This window comes from Tasmannia lanceolata, unplaced genomic scaffold (genome assembly GCF_043159265.1).
Source record: "Tasmannia lanceolata isolate RefF3 unplaced genomic scaffold, GAP_Taslan_0.1 ptg000019l, whole genome shotgun sequence".
NCBI classification, from domain to species: Eukaryota; Viridiplantae; Streptophyta; class Magnoliopsida; order Canellales; family Winteraceae; genus Tasmannia; species Tasmannia lanceolata.
The window spans coordinates 16,543,371-16,566,562 of record NW_027518696.1 but is presented as its reverse complement, the minus strand read 5'-3'; the positions used below and the strand labels follow the sequence as shown (position 1 = coordinate 16,566,562).

The window sequence follows — 23,192 nt, the reverse complement described above, 5'->3', positions numbered from 1 at the left end:
AACTAGTTTTCCAAAAGCTTAAGCTGTTGGAGAAGGCATTTTTTTCTTTTATACTTCAACAGTTGCAACCAAAACCATAGAATTAAAAAAGTAGAAAAAAAATTGATAAAGAAGCTTCCAAGAAAGTTTTATTTTACAAAATTTCCTTTTCGATAGATCCAAACGTGCCCTAAATACATTCAATGATGTATTTGATGTTTCGAGATCTGTCGCAAATTATTACGAAATGGGGACGGATAAACTCTGTTGCTAAATAGAAAATAGAAAATATAATATATAATATAAATTTTGTTTTGGCATCGGATGACAAAAAGCCATCACCAATGGTATGCTATTCGCAACGGATTTTTTTTAACCGTCTCCATAATGTGTTTTTAACGGCGGAATGATATCAACAGTTAGTTTTCCATTACTATATTGTGTTTTTCTCGTTGTGGTGGCATGATTCCTATTTTAAAGGAAGTTCAATATGATGAGATAAAAAAGGTTTACATATCGCATAATATCTTCCAAATTTTCAACTTATATATATTGGTTTTTTCTATGATTTAGCCTACACTTTGAATTTATTCTTGACACACATGTCCACACATGTTCGACACGACACTTGTGTCCACACTTGTCGACACTCATTTTAACACTTTAAATGTGTTCCTATAAGGTTCAGACTTAACGTGGGTCTGTCAACAAGTTTTTGTACTATGTCAATTGTGGCATTCTAGTTTATTATTGAATATATTGCCTCTTTTACTATGAACTCTTCTTTTATTATATTCTCTTCTTTTAGCTCCTCTTTAACTAATATTTGTTGTTATATCCCTTCCCGTAAACATAAAACCCTAAACAAACTCTCATTCAAATATTATATTCAATGTATCCTATTGGTCTCCCTTTCTCACTGCACATAAGTGACTGAGGAGAACTATATTGAATTGATGAATTTGTTGTTATTTGTTTATCTCACATTTATTTTAGATTATAGTTGACTAATCCTAAGATTTATTAGTTGGTTAAACGAATACCGTATTTATATTGTTGCAAATTATGGTAGTAATCAATAGTTTTATATGTATGTGTGTGCATGGGTGTGTCACAATTTCTAGATTTTTGGGGTTTGCCTTGTCAGACACTTAGTATCCGTGTTGAAGCTTTACACACATAGTTGCAAATTATGGTAGCAATCAATAGTAATTGTATTTAGGTTTGTATTTCTCTTAAAATTCCCCTTTTTCTATGTTTAAAAATCTTTTTTTCTGACTTCATTAGTGTTATAAAGTCCTTTTACTTTAATATTTGATCTGTTGCAAATGAAATTTTGCATAATTTTCCTACTGTTTTATGCCAATTCAAACACAGAAAGATTCAAAACTTTGTAATTGTCCAATTATATAATCTTACATGAATACACCAAAATACTTGCAAATAGATAAAAGCATTGTGTTTTATGTCTAATTGTTCAGCTAAAGACATAATCTATAATTGTTTTGTAGTGCATCTTAGTCAGAACCAGACATTGACAACGAATTTCATTTGGTTCTCTGCAATGTTATTATGGGATATATGGAGCAAATCTCAGAAGGTTCCGATCAATTTGGACCCAACAGTGCAAGCTTCGACAATAGCGTTGATGCCTTGTCTGGAAGACCAACATGAGAACCCACATTCTCCCTAGATATGTTGTGAGCTTCACAGTATCAAAACTGTCTCAAGGTAGATTTTCTGAACAAATTCTGTCAAAAAACTAATTACTCCAAAAGCTTTGGCCGTTGGAGTTGGTGTTATTTAAACTTTTATACTAACAGTCCCCCTCACGTGTGACCCATCTTTTTTGGGTTGGCCTATTGGTGGCACACTGCGCCTCTTTTGGGTTGGCTATTACGTGTGGATTTTTAATACCAAGTGTAGACACCCTCATTTTGCTACACTTTAACCAACAATAACCTAATATATTGATCCGTGGAATTTTATTGGTAAAGTATGCATCCTCAAATTTTCTGAAAACCGAAATGATAAAGAGATGTACCTGGTGAGATGATTAGATCCGAAAAATTAAAAAATACCCTGATTGGTGAATTTAGTGTGTTAAATCCATGTGAGAGCCCCTCTATCATGGATTTATATGTTTTAGGTCATTAATATCTCGATCTGACTTTACGGATCATTAATCGGGACAAAATAAGCTAGGGTCACTTCACAGCCCGGGACCTGATTCCATTCCGAGACCCGATTTCCGTAAATCGTTAGATCAATGTGGGTGTCTTTCCTTACTAAGAATTTGTGATCATTTAGTCAAAATAGGATCGATCAAGGTTAATCTCAAATTCAGATTAAACATTGTGTCACTTAATTGAGCAAAAACCCAGTGAAAAATCACGGATCAATGTGGGTGAACGAGAGCCGTCGAAATAATTTAACCAAATTATCAACAACAGTGCTTTCAGTACTTTAATTGTTGTCAAAATTCATATTTCAAAGGTTAGGATCATTCATCAAAAATTGATTAAGTTGGTTGGATTAATCGAATCGTCAATTTGATCAACGGTTGGAAAAACGATTCGCTGTTAAAAACTGACGGCTCGCATTGGTCAAAAATTCTGAAAATAATATTTCTATGGCAACATTGGGCTTAAATGAAAGATTAAAAAATCAACGATTTTAATGGCGAAAGAATTATCGAAATCGGACTTCAAAATCTCCTGAAAACCGCGTTTCTCGATTTTTACATTCAAAATATTTGAAAAATCTTTTACAAGATTCTAGGAGATTTGGAGGCATCATCTCGTCCATTCTTTCAATCGAAATTGATCTCAACCACCCAATTTTATTCCATATCATTGCAAAGATTTCAGGATATTTGGAGACCCGATCTCGCCCGTTCTTTCGATCACATGGAGATTGCAGTTAATCGCAACCATCCAAATCGTTGCCATTTTGAGGCATGGCCCATTCATAGTAAAGCCTAGATGAATGGTTTGGACCATGTCGTATGGATATGCAGGAAGGGGTGCTCCTAGCTGTGTGTAGGGGGTGTGTTTGTTCGCGTGAAAACGATGGCGGATCCCACTTCCCATTCATATCATTCTTTAGATACTAATACATGCAGCCATGGCATGATTCCTATTTTAATGGTAGGTTAAATTTAATGTGATTGGAAATGTTTAAGTATTCATTATTATTTCTCCATAACGATCCATTTTTTGGCATTCTTCTCATTCTATAATAGAGGGTTAGGATCGTCTAGTGTGGGAGATTCCTTGAGAGATGGTCCATCATCCATAATGAAGCCTATTAGATATAAAAGAATTGGATCGGACCATCGAATGAAAATACATAAATCTTGCCCACTATAAGAAATGCGCACATGGCGACGGACAAAATCCTTCGCCAAAAGACAAAAAATCGTCGCTATATACACTACAATGAACAAATATTCACAACAATATATGGCGTCCTAATGACCCTGTTTGGATTGCAAGAAAATCATTTTTGACAGAAATTTTTCTCTTAACTTTTTTTCTTTTCACGATTTAGAGCGAAATAATGTGATTATTGTTAATTTAGACGGCTATTATTATAAATACAAAGCCCCTCTATGTAAAAATTGAATAGGATTGGTTCAAGTTATATCTTTTCATGTATAAAACAAATAAGAAACTTTAGAAATATTTTCCTTTCCAAACTTTTCCACACAATTCCTGCAATCCAAACAGGCCTAAGGGCATGTTTGGGAAAATATTTCTCTTGAAAATGCACAGTCCAAGATTTGCTTAAGAATTTTAACGAAGATTTTAAAATATCAATCAAAGTTTTACTGTCTGCTTCAAACCAAATGTTAGATAGGCAAAATACTTTACAGTACCTCAGCCCATCTAACATACTTCTAGTCTATGCTTGCAAGTTATTGTCATTATAATACATGTGAGAAAAATCAAATAAAATCTTATAATTTATGGTTTCTTATAATTCGTCCTTCACGTAATAAACCGGGATTGAATTTGAAGGTACCATCCATGCTCAATTTGAACTCCTTCTTAGGCTTAATCCACTTCACCTAACACATTCTTATTTATCATGTTAATATCCTTTCTTCACTCCTTTCTCCCTCCATTTTTGTCTTCCTCAGAGCGATTGCAATAGATTTTCATCATTATCATACCAGTCTTTCAGTAAATGTAGAGGACATATACGCTAGCTGTCAAGATCCTTTCGAAAATATACACTCAATTCACCACCTTTCTCCCCAAAAATGTGTTTGAATTCGTCTTTCCCCTTTTCTATCCCTTTCTCCCTTTCGTTTCAAATTTTGGATTGAAAATCAGCTTTCTCCCCAAAATGTGTATGATTTTCCCTTTGTCACCTCCTTATGGATTAAACATCAGAACTCCATTCATATTTCCTATGATTTCCTCTTTTCTCTATATTTTCCCTCTTTATCCTCTCCATTCCCCTTGCTTGAGTGGTTGTGATGTTGGCAAAAACATGGTTTAGATAGGGATGAACATGGAGAGAGATGAACAACATTAATGGAGCAGACGATATTAATGGGTCTCATAAAAGTATTTTAAAGTTTTGTAGGTCGGAGAGAGTGACGCCTAGGTTGTTCCCACAAGGATCTGAAAACATTCTTGGAACCGGTGCTTGATGGAAGGATTTTGACAGAAGAGGACTACCGGAGATCGAGGTGACAAACTGCAGGGGTTTTTCGGCAAACCTTAGTATCCTGCGAGAGAGAAAGAGAGTGGGGTTGCTATCAAACAACCAGTTACTCCAAAACCTTAAGCTGTTGGAAAGGCACTTTTTATTCTTTTATACTTTAACACTCCCCCTCACGTGTGACCCCACTTTCTTTGGGTTGGCGTACACATGGCACATGTGGCCCCACTTTTTTGGTTGACCATTGCTTGTGGATTTTTGGTTGACCATTTATACAAAGGAATCAATAAGTGAAAACGAGGGGCGTAGATATTTTCCTCTGCCATCGCCGACCACTGCCGCCCGTCAACCCCCGGCCACCACCTCTCCGACCACCATCTCTCGATATTTTTGGGTTTTTGGGCAGCAAACAAGAGGAAAAAATTCGAGGAGGAGTAGAGGGAGAGACAAGTTTATGCAAAGAGAAGAAAGATGAGGATCCACGAGTTTGGATCCAGTAATCAATCTTAGATGCTCCTTGAAGAACTGATTGAGGCGAGGAGGAGTTGGATCATCGCCACCACACTTCGCCGTCACTCTTTGCTCGATTTAGGTCCAAACCACTCAAGAATCATGACCAAAAATTTGAGCGGGGTTTAGAAAATCTAGGGTTTTCCTCATTCTCGCCTCCAAACCCCATTCGTCTGGTCAGGTTTGGGCGGTTTTAATCTGTTTACACTGATTATGGGAGTGATTCTTGGGTTTCTTATGTTTCCCAAAACAGAGCTGCGGAGGTGAAATGGTGAGAAAATCTAGGGTTTCATTGTTCTCCTCATTTTCGCCTCCAAACCCCACTCGTCTGGTCAGGTTTGGGCGCTTCCCTCCGACGGCTTCCCTCCGACCAGATTGAATCAAATCCACGTCATTCAAAACTCAGATTTTTTCTTTTGGGCAGATTCTCTCTTACTCCTAGGCTATCTTGCTGTGGAGGAAAAAAGGGGGTATGTAGGCAAGAATTGCTACCGGTAAAATTTCTTATTGAGATTTTGAGAGGGAAGAAGGTTAAGCAGTAGAATCGCAGGGAGAAGAGAATGGTGGTTCCTTGGGCGAAGCAGAAGAATCGCAGGGATAAGAGAAGAGATAGAATAGGAAAGAAGAGAGTGGAACAGCTAAGGGGAGACTGGAAGTGCTGCAAGTGTGGGTTCCACAATTTCAAGAGAAGGGTTGAATGTTGGCAATGCGGGAAGATCTGGTCGTCGTATGACTGCAATGTCGATACGAGTCCGCCAAAACCAAAGACCAATGCATTGAATGCATCAAGTAGTGGGAGCATGGAAGGGTTTGATAAGCCTGAGTTTGGCAGTAGGAAAACTCCTTTGAATATTGTCTTTGGCGAGCCGAACAATGGAGCGGTTCTTCCATTGGTCTCTTTGAAAGGAACAGAACGCAGTTTGTGGGGCAAAATCGGGGAAGGATGGTCTGGCAATGTTCAGGCTTTGGAAGCTTGGTTGTTTGAAAGGAAAGTTGCAGAAGGGGCTGTTAAAGTTTACAAAATAGATGAAATGGAAGTTATGATAGTTTTAAAGGCAGAATCTGCTCTTGAGAAATCGAAGATAGCCTGGTTTGTTGCTAGAAATTCGCCTTTTGTTGAATTGAGCTCTTGGTCGAAGAAGTTTGAGAATCTGACAAGGGTGGAGTGGTGGTTCATTTCTGGAATTCCACCTCAAGCTTGGTGTGTGGAAAATTTCAGAAACATCGGGAAGAGGATTGGTAGGGTAATTGAGATGGATGATTCCTGCAAAGCTGCTAGAGGATATCAGTGGGCCAAAGTTCGGATTGCCACAAGCTCTGGTTGCCCAGTCGTGGTGGCTTTTCCGGTAGGCATCGACGGAGCAACGATGTGGGTGAAATGCGAAATGGAGTCGGCGCACAAAAGGGTGGATGGGGGGAAGACATATTCCAATCAATTCAGCTCGGATGATGATGAGGATGGGTTTGGTGTTGATGGATGTTCGGAAAACCAGTCCGGTAGTGGGGAGGAAGAGTCTTGGAGGCTGGAGGAGCAGGTTAGCATGGATTGGGCTGGAAAGAATAGGGTGGTGAACGATAGCGGGGGGGGGCACACGATAGCAAGGGGGCGCACGATAGTGCAGAATTTGAAAATCAAATTTCTCAAATTTGTGGTGAGGAAAGAATGGAAGGGAGTGCGCAGGAGTTTCTGGAAGGTCAGACGTCTGGTGTTGACAGAGGTAGGGGGCTGACTTAATTGACGCTAGGTTGGTGGGCTTGCCAGATGATCATATAAATGGGCATAGGTTGGTGGGCTTGCCAGATGATCAAATCAGTGGACATATTAATGGGCTTAGAGGACATTTGAACCTGCTGGTGGAGAATATTATTGGGCTGGTATAGAACAACTCAGGGAGAGGTTGTGGGCCTGTTACACCTTTAAGACAAATGCCAATTGCTAGGAAATTTTGCAACATTGCAGATGGCCCGCCCTTGATTGACATGTCACCAGATCAAGGGATCATAAACTTTGGGGCAGATTTGCATGGTGTTGCTGGCAATGAAATTAGCCTGGAAGAATGGAGGGCTGATTCAAGAGCAGTGGATAGTGTCTATTCAAGTGAGTCGTAGGGAAGATTGAATTAAGGAGAACATCGGTGAGTCGTAGGGAAGATTCTAACACTGATTTGAGGGGAGGGTGTGAGGAATACTCTCGGAGGCTTATCCCTTCGGAATTGGTTTTCCGGAGAATTAATGATGGTTTGGGTAACTCAGAGCACTCTGTACAGTTCAGCCTAGACCGAGCGGGAGAGAAAAGCACCACAAGTGCCGTAGAAGATCCTATCTTACCAGGTATTGGTGGGTTAATGAAGATATTTCAAGTCAATCAATCACAACTGGAATGCGATGGTTGTAGTCTTGGCTTCAACTCCCCCAAAGGTATCAACTCTTCGTTTTCATTTCGTGGCAATGAGGTGTCTTTTTCTTATCCAAATATGCAGGGCACAGAAATGGGTTTCTATCTAGAGGACGAAATCAGTGAGTCTTTGGGTATGGATGTCCCAAACCATTGCTTGCTATCCTCTCCTATTCCTTCTTGTTATGGGCATCTTGATAAGAGGGCTTTGTTGGGCCGGGAAAATTCCAATAGTCCTGAGGAGATAGAGGGGGTTGAGGGGTCTGAGGGTAACATGGAGCTACTGGAGAGGGCAGTGGATAAGGTGATAGATGTTAGTGGGAAGGGGGGGTTAAGATACCTCAGACCATTACCGAAGTTTCGTGGTATGATTCGGTCGATTGAATTAAGGGATATGGTTGGGGGAGAGGTTAACGAGTCTCACAGGAGTGAATCTTCGAAGAAGTCACTCCGAGAGTTGGCTAGATTGAAATCGGGTGTTAACTATGGGGATAAGAAGAGTGAGGGAGGTAAGAAGAGTTCTCCATTGAGTAGTGTCAAGTCAGGGAGAAAGGGGAGAAAGTACGTGAAAATTGTTTCCTTATGAAAACGTTATCATGGAATGTAAATGGATTGGGTTCTTTGGCGAAGAGAGCTCAAGTGAAGGAAATGGTTAAAAGATGTAAACCGAGTCTTGTATGTCTACAAGAAACCAAATTAGAGGTTATTGATAAGGTTACTGTTCAGAGTATTGGTCTCACAGGTCAGTGGAGCTTTTCTTTTGTGGGTTCAATTGGCCTTTCTGGGGGGATTTTGGTTGCTTGGGAGGAGTCTTATTGGAATGTGGTCGAGGAATGGAAGGGTAGGTTCTCCTTGTCTGTTGTTCTGGAAAGGGTGGAAGACACGGTGAGGGTTGTTTTCTCTGGGGTCTATGGGCCTTCTCAAAGGGTGGAGAAAAGGTTGTTATGGGGGGAGTTAGATGGGATTAGGGCGCAATGGTCCCATCCTTGGTGTTTAGGTGGAGACTTTAATGAAATTAGATTTGCGTGTGAAAGGGTGGCTTGCACGAGGTCTAATAGAAATATGGTCTTGTTCGCTGATTTCATTTCTAAGCATGAGTTAATCAATCTTCCATTATCTAGGGCTCAGTTCACGTGGAATAGAGGGGAGAGTCATAGTAGGATTGACCGCTTCCTTGTATGTCCGCTGTGGATGTGCTTGACTCCTGAGGTGATACAAAAATCCCTGGTTCATTCGGTTTCAGATCACTGTCCTATTCTCCTGGATCCGAGGTTAGAATCTTGGGGCCCCCCACCTTTTCGATTTGAGATTGCATGGCTCCAGGATCCGAATATGGAAGAGAGGATGGGAAAATGGTGGGCCTCTGAAAATTTTGAGGGGCCTGCAGACGTTAGAATAGGGAGAAAATTTAGATTTGTTAAGAATATGTTGAAGGAATGGATTAAGGAAAAAAGAGGGTCTGACTCTTGCAGAAAGAATTGGTTGGAAAGTAGGATTGTAGATCTAGGAGATTTAGAGGAAGAGGGATTGGGGAACATTGTTTCTAGGGAGGAATTGGGGCGTTTTCGAGAAGAACATAAAAGTATTCTTCTACATGAAGAGATATCCTAGAGGCAAAAGTAGAGGGTCAAGTGGCTGAAGGAAGGTGATAAAAATACAGCTTACTTTCATGCTATGGCTAGTGCTAGAAGAAGGGGTAATAAGATTGTCTCATTGATGGTGGACAGGGCGGTGGTTTCCGGAAAGGAAGATATTTCGAGTGTTATATTGAGCTTTTATAATGCCTTATATACATCAGATGGTATATTGAAGCCTATTCTGGAGGGGGTGGATTTTAATTATTTAAAATGTGATCAGAGTAGGAAATTGGAGGATCCGTTTGAGGTCGACGAGATTGAGAGGGCTGTTTTCTCTTTGAGTAGAGATAAGGCTCCCGGGCCGGATGGCTTTTGCTTGGCATTTTTTCAATCTTGTTGGGAATATGTCAAGGGTGACCTAGTGGTGTTTTTTCATGAGTTCCATCAAGGTATGGAGTTGGATAGAGGTTCGGGGGCTACTTTCATTACTCTAATTCCTAAGGTGGAAGGTGCTAGTAGGATATCGAAGTTTAGGCCTATCAGTCTTGTGGGATGCCTTTATAAGGTTTTGGCTAAAGTTTTAGCGGATCACTTAAAAAGGGTACTTCCATCAATCATATCGGATTATCAATGTGCTTTCGTAGAAAAAAGACAAATTTTAGATTGCTCCTTGATTGCAAATGAGGCTATTGACTCATATCGCAAACTTCGTAAGCAAGGCATCATGTGTAAGTTGGACATGGAGAAAGCTTATGATAGAGTGGATTGGGGATGTCTGGATTACTCTCTTCAGCGTATGGGATTCGAATGTCTATGGCGTTCGTGGATGAAGAGTTGTGTGTCATCTGCTTGGTTTTCTATTCTCATTAATGGATCTCCAAAGGGTTTTTTCAAGTCGTCTAGAGGGCTTAGACAAGGGGATCCTTTATCCCCTTTCTTGTTTATCATTGTGGCGGAAATCCTTAGTAGGTTACTGGCGAAGGGAAGCGGCCTTGATCTTTTTAGAGGATTCAGGATCGGCTCGGAGGAGGTGGAGGTCTCCCACTTGCAATTTGCTGATGATACATTATTATTTTGTGAGCCGGAGATTGGGCAAGTGAGAAACTTAAAAGCCATTTTGAGATGCTATGAGCTCATTTCAGGCCAAAAATCTAATTTCCACAAGTCTAAAATTTTTGCTTTGAATATTCCTGAGGAGAGGGCTCTGGAAATTGCTGTGATTCTGGGATGTCAGCTGGACGCGTTGCCTTCCTCATATTTGGGCCTTCCGTTAGGGGTTGGTAGACCGAATAAAGATATGTGGGTTCCTATAGTTGAGAGGATCGAGAGAAGATTAGGTTCATGGAAAAGGAATCTTGTTTCTCGTGGTGGTAGGCTTGTGCTGGTTAAGGCGGTATTGTCCAATATACCTATATACTTCATGTCTTAATTTAAATGCCCTGTTAGTGTCTCCCTTAGGATTGAACAGATCCATAGGAGATTTTTGTGGGGTGGGAATGAGGATAAGAGAGGAATTGCTTTGGTCAAATGGGAGGAGGTTTGTGGCCCTATCAAGTTGGGTGGTTTGGGTATCAGGAGAATTATAGATTTTAATCATGCGCTCTTGGGTGAATGGTTATGGAGATTTGGGGATGAGCATGATCGTTGGTGGGTCAAGGTCATTAGAAGTAAGTATGGATGTGATATGGGGAGATGGGAATCCTTGGACTTGTTTGCAAAAAAAGGGTTGTCGGTTTGGAGAGACATTCTAAAAATATCTTCTCTTTTCAAGTTAAAGGTTAGATTTAGAGTGTATAGGGGTGATAGAATATCTTTCTGGCAGGATGTGTGGTGTGGGGATGTGTCCTTTAAGTGTCGATTTCCGAGATTATTCAATATGGCTTCAAATAGGGAGGCCTTTGTTAGCGATTGCTTTGAATGGAATGAGTGTGTTCTTGTGTGGAACCCTGGGTTTAGAAGATCATTTTTTGAGTGGGAGGTGGATTTGGTCTCTAGCCTGCGGGCCCTTCTTGAGGGTTGTTACATTAAAAGGAATGGGGAGGATAAAAGGCTTTGGATTGAGGAATCTTCTGGGACTTTCTCGGTTAAATCTTTCTATAAAAGTATTATGCCCATTTCTAACCCTTCATATTCGGCAAAGGTATGGAAATTTCATTGCCCACCTAAAGTTTGTATCTTTGGTTGGGCGGTTTGTCGTGATAGAATACAAACTATTAATTTTCTGAGAAACCGTGGTATGTGGCTTATTGATCATTGCCCACTATGTCTGCATGATGGGAATCTGTGGATCACTTGTTTATGCATTGTTCGTTCACTAGGCTCATATGGCAATTCATCTTCATGAGATTTGGGATTTGTTGGGTTTTTTCAAAATCTATTCCGTCGCTATTGCACCAATGGGGAGGGGTTCCTTGGAAGGAAAAAGGAAAAACCTTGTGGAATTTTTGTTTACTTGCTACGTGGTGGTCTATATGGAAGGAGAGGAACTCTAGAGTCTTTGAGGGGAAAGCCATGAATCTTCATTGGATTTACTTGAAGATCATCACCTTGGTTATATCTTGGGTGAGATGCCTCCCATCTTTTCGGTTTGTATCGGCTTTTGATCTTTGGGAAGGTTGGCGGGAGGAGTGCTTTAGTGTCGAGCGCAAAGATCTTATTTTGCATAGGTGGAAGCCCGCTGCTCAAAACATGTATAAGGTTAATTTCGATGGTGCGAGTTCCAGCAATCCGGGTCCGGCAGGAGTGGGAGGGGTTTGTCACAATGATAAGGGGGATGTTATGTGGGCATACTACGGCTCTATTGGTGTGTCTGATTCCTCAGATCCGGAAGTGAGGGAGGCACATTTTGGCATTTTGAATATTGATAGAAGGTTGATGGATCAAACCATTGTTGAGGGAGATTCGTTAAATGTGATTCGTTGGCTGAAAGGTGGGGTGGCTCCTCCGTGGAGATTTCTTTCCATTTTTGATGAGATTGAGGACTTAACTGCGGGGTCCGCTATCGGCTTTCAACATGTTAGAAGATCGGCAAATGATAAGGCGGATGCGCTAGCTAAGCGTGGTGTCTCCGGTGGTTCTATTCTGTGGTTCGACCACCTTCCTCCCTGAAAAGGGGTTTTCTCTGTATTTTGTTTTTTCTTCGTTCCTGTTTCTTTCTTGCCTCCTATTGTAGATATAGGTGGTACATCTCGGCCTCCTTATTTTGCTATATATAATTATTGCCATTTCAAAAAAAAGAACTCAGGACCTTTGCACTTATACCATGTCAAACAACTAGTTTTCCAAAAGCTTAAGCTGTTGGAGAAGGAGTTTTTATTCTTTTATACTTCAACAGTTGCAACCAAAACCATAGAATTAAAAAAGTAGAAAAAAATTGATAAAGAAGCTTCCAAGATAGTTTTATTTTACAAAATTTCCTTTTCGATAGATCCAAACGTGCCCTAAATACATTCAATGATGTATTTGATGTTTCGAAATCTGTCGCAAATTATTACGAAATGGGGACGGATAAACTTTATTGCTAAATAGAAAATAGAAAATATAATTTATAATATAAATTTTGTTTTGGCATCGGATGACAAAAAGCCATCACCAATGGTATGCTATTAGCAACGGATTTTTTTTTAATCGTCTCCATAATGTGTTTTTAACGGTGGAATGATATCAAGAGTTAGTTTTCCATTACTATATGGTGTTTTTCTCGTTGTGGTGGCATGATTCCTATTTTAAAGGAAGTTCAATATGATGAGATAAAAAAGGTTTACATATCGCATAATATCTTCCAAATTTTCAACTTATATATATTGGTTTTTTCTATGATTTAGCCTACACTTTGAATTTATTCTTGACACACATGTCCACACATGTTCGACACGACACTTGTGTCCACACTTGTCGACACTCCTTTTAACACTTTAAATGTGTTCCTATAAGGTTCAGACTTAACGTGGGTGTGTCAACAAGTTTTTGTACTATGTCAATTGTGGCATTCTAGTTTATTATTGAATATGTTGCCTCTGTTACTATGAACTCTTCTTTTATTATATTCTCTTCTTTTAGCTCCTCTTTAACTAATATTTGTTGTTATATCCCTTCCCGTAAACATAAAACCCTAAACAAACTCTCATTCAAATATTATATTCAATGTATCCTATTGGTTTCCCTTTCTCACTGCACATAAGTGACTAAGGAGAACTATATTGAATTGATGAATTTGTTGTTATTTGTTTATCTCACATTTATTTTAGATTATAGTTGACTAATCCTAAGATTTATTAGTTGGTTAAACGAATACCGTATTTATATTGTTGCAAATTATGGTAGTAATCAATAGTTTTATATGTATGTGTGTGCATGGGTGTCTCAACATTTCTAGATTTTTGGGGTTTGCCTTGTCAGACACTTAGTATCCGTGTTGAAGCTTTACACACATAGTTGCAAATTATGGTAGCAATCAATAGTAATTGTATTTAGTTTTGTATTTCTCTTAAAATTCCCCTTTTTCTATGTTTAAAAATCTTTTTTCTGACTTCATTAGTGTTATAAAGTCCGTTTACTTTAATATTTGATCTTTTGTAAATGAAATTTTGCATAATTTTCCTACTGTTTTATGCCAATTCAAACATAGAAAGATTCAAAACTTTGTAATTGTCCAATTATATAATCTTACATGAATACACCAAAATACTTGCAAATAGATAAAAGCATTGTGTTTTATGTCTAATTGTTCAGCTAAAGACATAATCTATAATTGTTTTGTAGTGCATCTCAGTCAGAACCAGACATTGACGACGAATTTCATTTGGTTCTCTGCAATGTTATTATGGGGTATATGGAGCAAATCTCAGAAGGTTCCGATCAATTTGGACCCAGCAGTGCAAGCTTCGACAATAGCGTTGATGCCTTGTCTGGAAGACCAACATGAGAACCCACATTCTCCCTAGATATGTTGTGAGCTTCACAGTATCAAAACTGTCTCAAGGTAGATTTTCTGAACAAATTCTGTCAAAAAACTAATTACTCCAAAAGCTTTGGCCGTTGGAGTTGGTGTTATTTAAACTTTTATACTAACAGTCCCCCTCACGTGTGACCCATCTTTTTTGGGTTGGCCTATAGGTGGCACACTGCGCCTCTTTTGGGTTGGCTATTACGTGTGGATTTTTAATACCAAGGAGTTTTGAACCCAGGGCAATTGCCCTTTGCCCTGATACCATGTCCAACAACCAATTACCCCAAAAGCATAAGCTGTTGGAGAAGGCATTATATAATCTTTTATATTTTAACAAATTCTACCTTAAAATATTACTTTCTGCTAGGAGCGCAACCTTGGCCGGGTTGGGTAGGGTTAAGGCCAACCCTAGTTCAACCGCAGGTACCATTACCTACCCTTATAGAATAAAGTACTCAACACTGGATTTCTAAACTCTATCTATATCTCATGTAATCTTATCTTCTATTTCTTGTACTTTATCTTCTATAAACCCTAAATGGACCTAACCTGAAACTTGTTAGGGAATAAAATCACATCTCTCAAGATCTTAGATTGATTAGGCATAGTTTAGGCATACTGATTTTAATAGGTAATTAGATTAGATTATGTTTATCTCTTTCCGTTCTTATCAGTATCTCTTTCTATGTTTATCGCATGAGTGTTTTATATAAACACTCTTTGAGCTCTTTGTAATGAATCCAAGATTTAGTGAAATATTAGAATTTATCAAAACTTAGGTTGAGATGGTCAACACTAACCCTCCCCCCCCTATAAATCCGTCAGCCCTAACCCAACCAGCTAACCCAACTGTCCAAATCGGGTTGGGTTGAGTTCAAGTAGGCTCTGGGACAAAACATAAAAGAAATACAAAAAAAATGAATATTGGATTTGGGTTCACTCTCGGATGGGTCGCAGTATAATTGCAATAAAATTAGGAGGATGAGATCGTGTTCAGGTTCGGATGCCCAATGCCTACAACCTAACTCAACCCGTAATTAAAGCGGGTTGGCTTACTGATCTAATTCTAACCCAACCCGACTTGACGGAAGGCCAACCCAACGTGAGCAAAAATCAGTTTAAAACCCGTTGGGCCCATTGAGGTTGGGCACAACCCAAGTTTCACCTCTACTTTCTACCATTTCTGAATGTTCCAATCATTTGTTCAAGAAAGCTAAACATGTTTTTCATTGCTTGAATGTGCTAGAACTGCTGAGGAGAAAATCTACATCGGCATCTTCTTCAACTGGAAATTCGAGACCTCCCACTCAAGCAGTATGATGCCAACATGATTTTCATTGATACTTGTCATTTTAGGCCATGTTTGGCCGCCATGAAATTTTTTCCATGGAATATTAGTGATGGGACATAAATACGGCACTACTCCCAAATCTCACCACATGTCGTTCATGCACTAATGAAGCCTAAACCATCATGAGGAAATGTGCTGATAAACGACAAGACCATGCGATTGCGACACGTGTCACCTTCTCGCCGTCCAAACCTCATCATCACAAATTATAGAAGGGATTATCCAGCAAAACCACCCCCGTCGTCAAAACAGGGGAACGGCCCAATCCCGCCAAGGAAGGTTTTCTCTCCATAATGATGAAAAGGTCCGCACGCCACCCCTTAAAAAAGGGAGAAGGGAAGAAGGGAGGAGGACTCTTTTGGATCTCCCACAAGACAACCAAAAAAGAAAAAGGCAAGGCAACAGCAAAGGAGGCCGGGAACTTAATCCCACTCTCCCTGTTAGTCCCCTCCGACCCATCTACCCACACACCAAGAAAATAATGTGCCTTGGCCTTGGTAAACCTGATCGAACCCTCTCCTCTTCTCATTGTTCTTTATATTGATTGGTCTAATAATCTGACTTGGGTGTCGAAGTGGTCGTCCAGGACCCCCCTGACCCCCTTTGTTTGTGATTGCAGACCCCGCGGAGGCTCTCTACTGACCGCGCCATCGCAGACCCGGATTCCGACGCCATCATATTGGCGCCATCCGTGGGACTCGTCGAGTATTGAACGCCTTAACGCGATGAGAAACCATACCCAACAGCAAGAAATAGGGGTAATGACCAGGAGCCAGGCCCAACACGCGCAAACCCACGCCTCAACTTCCCGGGAGCCAAACTCGCCGCTCTCGGGCCGACACCAGCCCTCCTCCAGCACACCGCAAATGGCCCCAACCATGGAAATGTTTAACGAACTCTGCCAAGAGCTACTCCAACGTTTGTTCCACCGGAACCTCCGGCCCCGGGGAGGCCCCTGGCAACACATGACCAGACGGAAGCCTATGACGAAGGTGACGAGGAACATCCGAGGGACCTTCATCCCCATCGGCAAACAGCCCTTTGCCTCCCACAGCTAGGGGGCACCAGCGAAACGACGGGAAGCAAGCTACTCTAAGCCGCGCTCCCCCTGTCCGGACGGGTCGCTTCCAAGAACCACCCCCAGCCCGGACAGAGGAGGTAGCAACCTCGGCGCCGGACTGAACCCGCTAGCCGACCTGCAGAGGCAAATCCGAGAAGTAAAACTGGAAATGAAAAAGCCTTACGCCCACGACATCCTCGACGAATGGGAGAGAGAAACGGCATCCCCGTTCACCTCGGAGGTCTTAAAGACCCCAGTGGAAGCAGGAATAGACCTCTCCCATTTCGATCTGTACGATGGGAGCACAGACCCTCTTGAGTTCCTCCAAACTTTCAAAAGGGTAATGACGCTCTGGGGCCGGTCGGATGGATTTATGTGCAGAGCCTTTGCCTCCCTGTTAAGAAAGACCGCTAACGACTGGTACATGGATTGGAGCCCGACTCCATCACATCCTTCCACGAATTCGGAAAGAAGTTCAGCGCAAGATTCGCCAACAACCGCCTCCGCCACGATCCAGCAGATGCCCTCTTAGCCCTCCGACAAGGAAGAAACGAGACCCTAAGAGACTTCATGTTGAAGTTAAACGCCGAGCTAGCCCAACTTTCCAACATCGACGTCCAAATAGCGGTCGCAACACTGAAGCATGCCACCACCGACCCGAATCTCAAACTGCATCTTACCCTCAAGCCACCACGGGACCTGCAGGAGCTCGAATCCAAGGCTGACAAATTTGTACGAGCAGAAGAAGCCTGCGCACGAGAGCGAAGCCGGCCCGGCCCCGATGAAAGAAAAAGCAACGACGGCCAAAGGGCCATGAGGCCACGGGCCGAGGAAAGACAAGCGAGCCGGAACCCCGTCCCCGTCTTCGAAAGACTAGGAAGCGCCCCCCTGAAGGTTCCCCTCTCCCATGTCCTGCTTGCTATCAGAGATCAGGGTCTCCTGACCCCCCCAAGAGAATGGCCACGGACCCGAAGAAGCGGTCCACAAGAAAGTTCTGCGATTTCCACAGGGACCATGGCCACGAAACCGACCATTGTTTCCACCTCCGGCTCTAGTTAGAAAAACTGGCCGAGGAAGGGCATCTAAATCAATATCTTAGGAGCCCTGTTGAAAACTCGCATGAGGCCCATCACCCCGCCAACGAACCCAGAAGCAGGCGTCAATCACGTAGCAGGCGCCAGTCCAGTAGCCGACGCCGATCCACTAGCCGACGCCGATCCCCGAGCAGGCATCGCTCCCGGAGCAGACACCGATCCCGCAGCAGGCACGACACACGTCTCCACTAGCGCCCCAAGAAAGAAGAGCCCCCTGAACGGCTGCAGGCCCGCGAATAGCCGCCTACCATTATCGAAAAAATCAACATCATCGCAGGCGGACCCGCGGCAGGAGGACCAACAGCCGCTGGTCGACGAGCGTAAGCGGAGCGGGTGTTCTCCCTAGAAATGCCCTCCAAAAAGGCCCGGACGGATCCTCCCCATGAGGATCAGCTCATCACTTTCTCCTCCGAAGACCTCAACGGACTACAAGTTCCACACGATGACGCACTAGTCGTCAGGCTAGTCGTCGCCAACTTCGACATAGGAAAAATTCTGGTTGACACGGGGAGCTCCGTCAATGTGCTACACCTCGGAACCTTTGAAAAAATGAAACTTGGCGAAGGGAGACTAGGACCCGCGGAGTACTCCGTCTACGGGTTCTCCGGGGCGTCGGTACGGGTCAATGGCAAAATCGACTTACCCGTAACCTTTGGGACGTACCCCCTCCAAAAGACTATCTTGACCACCTTCATGGTCGTAGGCATACCTTTCACCTACAGTGCCATCATAGGGCGCCCCGCTCTGAGAGACTTGGGAGCGGTAGTCTCCACCCGCCACCTCAAAATGAAGTTCCCCACTCAAACCGGGATAGGAGAAGTTCGGGGGCAGCAGATGATAGCACGCCAATGCTGCGCGGCAAGCCTAAGAGGAAGCAACGCCGGCCGAAAACTTCACGATCGGGAGTGAAGACCCCCGGGAGCGGGCCCGCACGATCAGAGGAAAGCCCGTTGAGGAACTAGACTCCATCCCCATAGCCCAAGATCAACTAGAGAAACAAGTCCGGATTAGTTCCCTGCTGAAAGGCACCTTACGAGACCAAATGATCAGTTTCCTCAGAGCCAACAAAGACGTGTTCGCGTGGTCGACTCAGGACATGCCCGGGATACCCAAGAAATTGGCCGTTCACAGGTTAAACGTAAATCCGACCTGCGAAACACCGGGAAACTCGCACCAAAATGGGAAGGACCCTACAGGGTCGTTCGAGCGCTCCGCCCTGGGGCCTACCAACTAGAGCACCTCGACGGGGCCCCTGTCCCTCGAAGTTGGAGCATGGATAACCTCCGAGAGTTTTACCAGTAAAAAGGAAGGGTAAGGTCTGTGTTTTCTTTTAAGTTATGACGGATGTTTTGTTTGTTTTCTTTTTGTTATTTCCAGAAGCAAAGCCATGTTTTCCCCTTCATAAATTAATGGAATAGCGTTTCTACCCGAGCCATTTGCATCTCCACTTTCCGGCCTATGATGAATAAAGGGCCGAAAAAAGACAGGGAGTGGGACAGAGGTAGCATCTAGGCTGATCCCCCCGAAAATACCCTAAAACGCTCCCCATGAAAAAAAGACCTCCCCTTTTTAAAATTAGAATGGTCCTTCGAGGGGAAGATGGTCCTTCCACGAACAAGACGCCCTACAGGGGCACACTAGAAGTATTCTCGCCAACCAAATTAGAATTTAATAACCCGCGGTGAAGAAAAATACCGAAAAGCTCAAATGGCCCACGGCGCATTGTATAAAAAAAGAAAAAAGAAAAAAAAGAGTTCAAATAGCCATTACAGACCCAGCACGTCAATAGAAAAATAAAAAGAAGCCAAAAATCCCAAGGCATCTGAGCCTCACCGACCCCCCTCAGAAGTCTCAATAACAAGAGAAGCATCCGGGGCAACCGCCGGATCCTCAACCGGTCTCGTGGTATCCACTGGTCCCGGCGAAAGGTCCTCCGAGATGGCTTCCTCGGCCTCATGCACCAACTGCTCAAGAGGGAAGGAAGGATCAACCTCGCGAATGCGCCGCCGGCACTCGACGAAAGCATCTATCTCAATATCCACGTTGAACGAGACTGCGGCCTTAAAAAACTCCTCGGAATCTCGTCATTCCTCCCGCGCTTTCACCAGCTCCTCAGTGAAAGTTTGTCGGGTCACCACTAAGTTATTTTCGCACGGTTCCTCCCATCCTCGGCCAACTGGAGTTCCCCCCGGAGTTGAGAAACGGTGTCGTCAAGCGCCGCCTTTTCGGCTTGGGCCTTCTCCAGGTCATCGCTCAGCTTGCGAACTCGGTCCTCGAAAGCACCGATCTCGGACTCATCCTCAACCATGTACTGCAGCATCTTCCTGGCGTAACTTTGAACCTACAAAAGCCCCCGCCACAAGCAAACCATTAGAGAATTGCCGCATGCAGTCTCAAAGGCAACAAAAAGGGGAAAACGCAGGCGGAAAAGCCAGCCACTCGGTACTTACGCAGGACATCGACTGAAGGTACCGGGCCCCCAAGGCCCTGCGGGGGAAGCTTTCTAACTCAGCCTCATCACCAGGAATGGCGGTCATCAATCCAAGCTCCACCCCGACCCGGGGATTCCCAACGACACCATCCTCAACGCCGATCTTCCAGTCAGGCTTAAACATTTCTCCTTGCGCCCGGTAGCACTGCGGGGAAAACTCCATTTGCTCCAGAAGCAGCTTGGTCATAACCGACTCGACATGTCCTCCGCAAAGGCAGCAGGAGGACGGGCCCCACGGCCGGCTTTCCCCTGTTTAGCGCAAGAAGAGGCAACCCTCTTGGCAGGAGGCTCCAACTCCCGGGGAAGAGACCTAGCCGTACCCCTCTCTCCGACCGATCGACCGGAAGAGCTAGACGGCGCGGACGGGGGAAGCCGAGTTTGCCACCGGTCTTTCCTGGCCGCGGCCATAAAGCCGGAAGGAATCTTCTGACGGCTAACCGGACCCTTGGCCGCCGTTGCCGCATGTGGGACCCGATCCCGCGAGAGGGGTGGGGCGCGAGCCACCACTCTCTCTCTTGGTCTCTCGTACCCACGCAATTGGCGTGTGCATTTTAATTATTGGTTTTAATTCATCTTTTATGTGAACTTGGGATCACTAAGGCAATCCGAATTCCACACAAAAGAGACTGACAGAGTCGCCACCTAGATGTGGGATCTATGACCCATAATTAACCAGAAATCTAGACTCGCTACCTGGTTACGAGAATGGAAGGTATGGGGATTTATCCACCACATGCACCATTCCTGCCCGATAATCGGTCTTCGATTCCAAAAGCTAACTCTTTTAAATTTATTTTAAATGGCTCATTCAACTCTCTATTAATGTGCTAACTACGGGACATGCATCCTATGATCTAATTTCAATGTGAATCCTAGATGTGTATCTTGATTTCTTAATTGGTTTGAATTCAATCTAAGTGAAAGTTCTCCTAAAATTCTAATTTTATTGAAAATCCTAAGTGATTTAATTAAGCATTTACAAGAAAATTAATATACAGAACACCACAATTTGTTGTAGTGCCGACTCGCGGTTGGTATGCCATCAGACATCCAAGCTGCCTACGTACCCAAGCCTCACTGGGATCAGAGTCGACGTAGTTCGGTGCACCTAAGCTAAGCTACTTATGCCTAACTCAACTAAGACACCGACCTAGACGGGATTGATTGTTTCAACAGTTTTAGGAGAAGTTATTTAATTCAAGTTGAGGATTTTATTATCTTAGGATTTCATTTAAGATGCTATATGATTCTTATCTAAATGCAAGTTGTTCCTTAGACTAATGCAGGTTAGCCTACATCCTAGTTTACTAGGCTTGTCCTAGGGAAAGATTGGGTGACTAGTGTAACTAGACCTATGGCACGGTTGCTATCCATAGCAAGCGTCCGTGATGAGGCTGAACTCCTAACTCTAGGACTCCCTAAAACCTAGAACACAACGTGACGTGAGTGTTCCTAAGGGGCTCTAAAGGATCCTACGATGGGAGACCGCAATCCAACAGTTCCAAAGACATGGATTAAATCAATTCAGTTTGTTGAAATGAAAGATTTTCAGTTCTTTAAAAGGTTTTTGATTCCTAACATCTAAGGAATACCAAAGGCTCTAAGGCTTGATAAAATTCATGCTTAGATCGCATTCATGAAAGGGAATCGTGCGCTCTCACCTCGCACAATTTAACATCTAAGTTATAGTACATTATTGCCTGGCATGTTTCTCAGGATTTTCGTGGACAGTAGACCTCGGAGCCAATATCGTACTATAATTTACATGCTCAAATTGTCAAGGATTGATCACAATTAGTATACGATTATGAATGCGATTTCAGCCATTAAACTATCACAGCATCAGGATTTTACAAAGGAAATCAGTGATTCCTAAGGTTTCTATTTTGATAATTTAATGATTGAATATGTGATGGAATATTATGATCATCTGGAAATTTTTAAAATAATTTGATTTTAATTCGATTTACTTAAGGATTTTAAAAGGTTTCAAATCAGATTGTAGATTTACACATCAACATATAGTAAATCTTTTTAGAACAAGATAAAATTTTTACAGTAACTTCTCCTTAATTAGATAAGATTATTATAAAAATTTCATAGATTTTAAATGTCTTTTGCTATTAGTTTTTCATTGTTGAAAGTTTCTGTCCAGATTGTAAATTAACACAGTAACGTATAGCAAATCAATTCAAAACAATATGAAATTTCTACAGTAACTTTATTACAATCAGAAAGAAGTACTGTAAAAGTTTCATAAATTTTAAGAATGATTTACTATTAATTTACGATTTTACAAATATCTATCCAGATTATGAATTAACAAAGAAACACATAGTAAATCAAATCCAAATCAGTTTAAACTTTATAAAAACATGTAATTCCCGGAATAATTATCAAACAAATATTTTCAGAAGTTTTCATTGCAATTTACTATTTTTCTCAGATTTAATACAGCATGCATGATTTGACATAAAAAATCATAAACAAATATCCAACAGCAACCAAAAATCTTGAAAAATTCACAGGAGATTAGATTAGATTTAATTTGCTTCTCATCCAAATTTCACTTTTGAAAACCTTATAGAGTTTTCGAAAATTGGTTTTTTCCAAAAATACCCCTAGAGTTAAATGAATTTTTAAAGAATTTTCATTGATTTTGGATCTGTTTTGACATCTTTTTAAATTCAATCTTTAGAATTTTACCCCTTTGAGGGTAAAGTTCAAAAGGTCAAATCGCGGTCAAAACGAAGTCAAAATTCTTCGAAATTCCAGATTTCTACACTCTTTAATGTGCAAAACACTCAGAGATTGAAAAATTCAAAAATTTGTAAAGGTTTGTTATAATTGCTTTGTAAATTGGATTTTAAACCCTTTTCTTTCCGAAAATTCAATTTTAATATAAAAAATAGATTTTCCAAGAAAAATTTCAGATTATGAAATAACTTAAACTTGATCTAATCTCCTTAAAATTTCACATTCAAATTCTTTAATATTCATGACTTAAAAAAAAATCACAAATTCAATCCTAGCATGCTTCTAGTTTAAGATATATGAAAGAGGGTTTTGGAATACCAACCTTGCTAGCTCTCCTTGTCTCTAGGGTAAGTAAT

At 42.0% G+C, this 23,192-nt stretch overlaps 1 protein-coding gene across 1 annotated transcript; it reads left to right on the top strand.

Moving 5' to 3' along the window:
• The first annotated feature begins 17,936 nt into the window (after positions 1-17,936).
• Positions 17,937-18,497, top strand: LOC143852364 (uncharacterized). Its single transcript, XM_077361747.1, has one exon. The coding sequence runs from the start codon at positions 17,937-17,939 to the stop codon at positions 18,495-18,497; it is 561 nt and encodes a 186-aa protein (XP_077217862.1).
• Positions 18,498-23,192: the final 4,695 nt, after the last annotated feature.

Coding starts and splice junctions, on each gene's coding strand:
- LOC143852364 (XM_077361747.1), top strand. CDS start 17,937: ATGCCCTCCAAAAAGGCCCGGACGGATCCTCCCCATGAGGATCAGCTC.